General features: G+C 32.1%; 1 protein-coding gene across 1 annotated transcript; it reads right to left on the reverse strand.

The window, feature by feature from the left end:
• Window positions 1–242: 242 nt before the first annotated feature.
• LOC119633405 (lipase 3-like) lies at window positions 243–3,557 on the reverse strand. The gene is made up of 5 exons (XM_038026948.1): window positions 3,248–3,557; window positions 2,990–3,167; window positions 1,562–1,923; window positions 1,341–1,499; window positions 243–1,280 (listed from the first exon to the last, which is right to left on the reverse strand). Exons 1-5 carry the CDS (start codon window positions 3,530–3,532, stop codon window positions 888–890), a joined length of 1,377 nt encoding a protein of 458 aa, XP_037882876.1. The 5' UTR covers window positions 3,533–3,557; the 3' UTR covers window positions 243–887.
• Window positions 3,558–6,103: the final 2,546 nt, after the last annotated feature.

A 6,103-nucleotide genomic window follows, 5' to 3' on the forward strand; every position in this document is an offset into this window, starting at 1 on the left:
ACTCACTCTAATCATCATAGGAGTCCTCCAATACGCCAAATTTTATTTAATTTGCATTAAAAAGTCTCTCAATTAAGTTAATTTGAAAGTTTAAACATGTTCGGGCGTATGTATGTATGCATGATGGGCTTAATTCTGATTGATGAAAGACGACAGTAAACACAACTGACTTTGAAATGAAAAGAAAAAACTAAATAGTTCTATAGACGATGTGTACGTTACATATATGTGTATGGAGAGAGAGAAAGAGAGAGTTAAATGCTACAGCAGCAATAAAATCATTGCACATGAATAAATCAATAAAGTGAAAAGGAGAGATTTATGTGATGTGAGGTATATTTGATTTAAATATTTGAACTGATTTTATAAATCAATAAAAGTTGATGAACGCACATACATAAACGTTCGGTTGTAAGAGAGTCTTTAAATAAATGTATTTAATACTAGTCTAGAAAGGTATAAGTGTCGATAAACCATTTAGAATACGTATACAAATGGGAAAAGTGCGTATAGTATATCACAACTGTTTGTGAGAAAACAGAGTTTATATATATATATATATATATATATATATATATGAAATAATAAAAATATATAATTTATGAATGAATTAATGTTTACTAATAGCATTTATTGGAAATCCGGCAATAATATGCTATAATTTTGTACATATTCAAAATAGAATTATTTACGCTCTATATAAAGGGAATTAATGGCATATTTGATAACTACGATACGAACTAAGCATTATTACTAAATATAACGAAAACTGAAATATAAGTATTTGTTTGCTATATAGAAATATATAATTACAACTACACATATATATATATATATACAAAATTAGCCCCTCATTTAGTAGTTATGAGTTTGTATTGTTTGGTTAATTAGAAATAGTTTTTCTCTACCAATTTCATGATTTTAATAAGTTTATTATATAACAAGTCCCGAGCATTGATACCCCAAACAAAATCTAAATGATTAAATTTTGGATAATTGACTTTAAATTTACCCAAGGCATTGGGTAAACGTTGATGTAATCGCTCGACATCTTGCGGTGTCGCCAGCCAATCATTAAGTGCATAATGTAAAGCCACTCGACATTTGGTATTTTCTATTTCGTAATTTGGAGGTGTACTCGATTGGTAACGCCAATGATTCCGTATCCAGCCATAATCGTATTGACGAAAGTAACCACTTTTTTTCAATTGTCCAAAGTGTTGCATTTGTTTGGTTGAAGCGCCAGCAGGAGCATGGCCCAAAGCTACAGGTAACATAGTCTATGCATAAAAAAATTTCCATCAATTAATGAAATGAACATTTTCGAAAGTCCCTCATACCTCATTCATTTGATTCTTATCGAAGCCGGCCACGAGGAACATAACATTTGAACATATCGCTTCAGTAATGGAATCATCATCGCATATGATTTGATTAAACATTTTCAAAAACTCATTGCTTGGTAAAAATTCATGAGCACCAATTAATTTTAATAGAATCTATGATACGAAATTTTATATAAAAATATTTCATTGAATTACTTCGATTAATATCGATTTACCCCTAAAGGTTCTTCAAAGAATGCTAAAAATGAGACTACAGGACTCTTAGCATGTTCTAAATAAGCCACCGGAGCCAAAGCTTGCATAAGTAGGACTTTTTCACTAGACTCAGGACGTTCGCTACACATTATCCAAAAGATGGCAGTGCCTTGGGAATGTCCTATATAATGCAATTGTTGTCGTTTAGTTTGTTGCAATATATAATCAATAATTGCCGGTATATCGTATAAGCCCATTTCATGAAAGCTGAATTCCCAGAATATTGGCTGTTTGGTATTGTATTTCGTATGATTACGTGAATAAGTATTTCCGCGCACATTTGCCATCCATACATCATAGCCCTCGTCATGAAGTAAATAACCTTAAATCGAAAAGCTTTATTAATAAATGAAATAAAATTTTCTTAAAAGAATTTACGGACATTTCTGCGGACATTTGCACTAAACGAGTAAGAAATCTATGATAAAAAAAATTTTCTTAAATTTTTAACTTATTTTCATAGGAAGTTAATTTCTTTCGCATTCATCAAGTCAGGGCTTTTCAATCACTTAGAAAAGGCAATATATCTAAGACTTAAATGTCTAGTTTTTATGGCTAGCTGTGTTTAAGGACTATGGACTTAATTATGAAATCAGTTGCGCTGAATTTTCTATCTCTGATTATTATTCTGTAGTGAAGAGTATTTTGAAAGTCTTCATCCATTTTTTATTTTTGTTTGTGTCTTTGACTTAACTTCTCCCGCATTACAAAGTTGATGGATCACCAATGCATAATATGCACAACCGCTAAGTGCTATGTCTGAAGAATAACATATTTAACGCAACATATTCAAAAAGTAATTTAGTTAATGATAACTCAAACTCAAATACTAACAATATTATGTACGCAGATCAAAACTGTATCATGCGTATATGAAATTGTATGCTTCTACACTTTCTGGCGCTAGAAATGCGGGTATTTTAAATCCACAATAAGTCAACAATAAAAATTGTTTACGAAGAATACAAGCAAGAATATGATTTTCGATAGTGACCGAATCTTTTACACCCTTTACAGTTAGCCTAAAAAGGACTAAAAAGAAGGAAGAGAACTAAATTTTTATACTTTATAATACAGGATGGGCGCGGCTGTGTTTTTTTTTTTCCCATTTTTCGAATAGGAGAATGTTTGCTACGGACGGATGGACGGACGGATGAATAGACGGATGATTTGAAGGACAGAGTGTTTCTAACAGACCTAAGACACAGGGACAGATGGATATGCTTAAATCGATCCATAATTTGATGCTTATAAGAAACATTTATACTTCATAAGGGGTCCTCCTGGATGTTGCAAACACTTTGACAAATGACTTTCATCCTTCGATGAAGATTATATATATAAATATCGCTTATATCTTACTAAAGTTCACATTCACATTTTCTTACCCAAACCCTTTTCGGGTCCCATTTGAATCCATGTAGCTGAACTATCCAATAATCCATGCACTAACAAAACCGGTATACAGTTTGAACGAGCAATGCGATGCAATTGCAATATGTAGCCATCTTCGGTTTGAACATAATGCACTTCAGAAGGGTAACCGTATTTTTTCACCAAATCCGGCTATGAATATAAAGAAAGAGTGGTGCACGTATTATATAAATTCTTTTTATTTGTAAAAAAAATTGATTGCCGATGCAAACCGCGCTTAATAATGCATCCTCGACAACATCGGGATCAAGGTCGAATTCTTTAGATTTTGCATCAAAAAAATTGTATCCATTAGTAGTGGGAGTAACGGGATCATTTGAAAAAGAAAATCCAAATGTCGGAATATTAAATAAATGATAATTTCCGACTTTAATTGACCAGGTATTTGAATCATTTTCAGTATTCACACACTCAATACCGTAGAAGAAAAAACATTTAAAGCTTAGAAAAATAAAAATTTTTTTAAGCGCAGCTTGCTTATGAGCGTAATAAGTCATGATAACAGTGCGATGTATAAATAACAACTGAGAATAAAAGTTTATTCTTCAATGTAATTCTATACTGTATGTGAATGGGGAGAAAATAAATTCATATCCAGCACTAAAGAGTTGAAGTAAACTAATTTTGTTATCATATTCGACCTTGATTACCGTTAAGTTCTTAATGGATATAAGTTATGTTTCTTTTCTTTCTTTTTTCCATCTCAATATTTAAAAGGTTAACGAGTTTCTTGGGAAAGTATTGCCTCCAAAAGGTAATATCATCTTATCTCGTGCTATGGTCGACTTTCGAGCAAAGTTCGAAATCGATGTAACTTTTTCGGAAAAAACTCGATACCTTCTAAAGTTTGACTTGTATGTTAAGAATATTTTTGGTTTAGTGTACTAAGAGGAAACTTTTAATAGGTATGCTCTAAGAAGTTTCGTTCTCGTTCTCGTTCTCGTTTTCGTTTTCATTTTTTTTTTTTTTATCATTTAATATTTAAAAAAAAAATGATCCTATTTTTAATAGACGCAAGGTGGTATCGCTTTCTAAACATGATATCGATCGAAATCGATTAATCCACTAACTGTTAGGTTATAAATATTAAAAACTATCAAAAGGTCTATGGTTTAAAGACTTAAAGATTCTCAATCGTTTAAAATTTCCCAGAGACATTTTCAAGTTCATTGCAGAAGTACTGTTGAGTGATACGAGTTCGCCTTATGATGGTTGCAATCTTTTTATATTTGTTTAAAAATTAATTTAAACAATTTACTAAAAATTCTGGCGTATATATGTACATGTGTTTATGTACACAATCGCATTTGTGTTGTGCGTTTCTGTTTGATGTATTTCTTGTAAGTTTTTTCTTTGCTCATATCGTAAATCGCAAATGTGATAATGATAACCTTTGAGAGAATGGTATGAGTGTTTATGCTATACATGGGCACCGAACAATGGACGGCAGTTTAAAGAGAGAAACAGCTGATAAATTTCATAGAATTCATAATATGGGGGTCCAAGGCTTATCACCAAGCAATGACGCACTCACTTGCAACTTTGATGTTTCTATATCTGTTAGACGAGAAACGATCATGTGAATGCTTGATCACTTCATTTGCAACGTATAGTAATAAATATATAAATATATTTTGATTAGCATAACATTTTTATTTGGCTTAGTGACTTTCCTCTATTCGATGTCTTTGCTTCCTTAACCGTGCCACAAGTTGCGATTGGCAGCTAAAATAGATCGGTTTAGCCTTTCTTTGCCTTTGTTTTTCTTTTTATACTCTACACCACTTGTAGCGCAGGGTATACTAAGTTCGTGTGAACGTATATAACATCCAGAACGATTTAAGGAGACCAGCATTTTTTTATAGCAATCGATTCAGAAAATGATTCTGAATATGATCTAAGGTTATCTGTCCGTCTGTCTGCCTGATGTCTGCCCAAGTGAGCACGTGTTCAAGCTACGGGTCACAATTTTTGAAAGAATTTGATAAAATTCGATAATTGATGAATTTGGTATCGCTCCACTTTTTCGACCACTCTCCATATAACGCATTGTTTTGAAAAGTCGTTATATAAAAAAAATCGCAATTTTCAAAATTTTGCGGCAAAAGTGATTCAATTAATTGTATTTCCGCTTTCTAAACTGATATGAAAATTTGGATCGTCGGTGGCAATTTTTTGAATCCTTTCTTATATCACTAAAAGTGAAGTTCGTATGACGAATTTTTTTGGACTCTACCCTCTATAAGAAAGACATAATTTTTAATATAAAATTCTAAAATAGTGAGTTCATATAAAACAGGGTATAATTTTTGTGGTTTGTGGCATAGATAAGAATTCAACTGTACAACGCGACGAGTGATATTTAAAAGTCGGCCTAGCTCGACTCACTTGTGTTTTTTTTTTTTTTTGCAGGATCAATATTATATATAAACTATTGTAATATGCAAAAATAGTTCTCAGCGACTCGCCCTCATGACCATGCTTAACGAAAAAAGGAGTGAGGTTGTGTGAGATTAGAGATTACTTTTCCCAAAGTTGCTTGTTTTTTGCTTATCGCAGAAATATGTTAGATGTATAAAGATCTTCATAAAGATCTTGTAAGGTACATATATATTAGTAAGCAGCAGGATCGTTTCAATTAAAGCGACCGATCCATCTGTGCGTACATTTGTTGAGTTCGCATGTAAGATTACAAAACCTTTTCCAATGCAGTCTGGTGCCTTAAATGAGCACATTAGTCTCATTCACAATAAAACAGGATTTTAAAAGATTTTACTTAGACTTTACTACATGTACACTTGCTTGTGTCCCTTCAATCTGTTTATTATTCTATTGTTTTTGAAATTTATTCTATTGCTCTTCGGGTATATTGTGTTTACAGTATAGGCTCTGTTTCAGAAATTGTTTGTATGCGGCGGTATGTTCTTGTGTGATTCCTCTAAAACTTTAAAACACAGAGTAGAATAATTGATAGAGTGTTACATTTTCAATGTAATCTTCGGTGAAGTATAACAACAACGAACACACGGCAAGTAGAGTGTATCAATAATTCGGTTAAAGCTAAAAAA

Source organism: Glossina fuscipes, unplaced genomic scaffold, assembly GCF_014805625.2.
Source record: "Glossina fuscipes isolate IAEA_lab_2018 unplaced genomic scaffold, Yale_Gfus_2 2, whole genome shotgun sequence".
Classification (NCBI taxonomy): domain Eukaryota; kingdom Metazoa; phylum Arthropoda; class Insecta; order Diptera; family Glossinidae; genus Glossina; species Glossina fuscipes.

What these genes read in the sequence shown, in the direction of transcription:
- LOC119633405 (XM_038026948.1), bottom strand. Translation starts at nt 3,532, where the DNA reads ATGACTTATTACGCTCATAAGCAAGCTGCGCTTAAAAAAATTTTTATT. An exon ending in AGGATGCATTATTAAGCGCG is followed by an intron (nt 3,168 to 3,247) that starts GTTTGCATCGGC and finishes TTATATTCATAG; the next exon opens with CCGGATTTGGTGAAAAAATA. An exon ending in TCTTTGAAGAACCTTTAGGG is followed by an intron (nt 1,500 to 1,561) that starts GTAAATCGATAT and finishes TTCGTATCATAG; the next exon opens with ATTCTATTAAAATTAATTGG.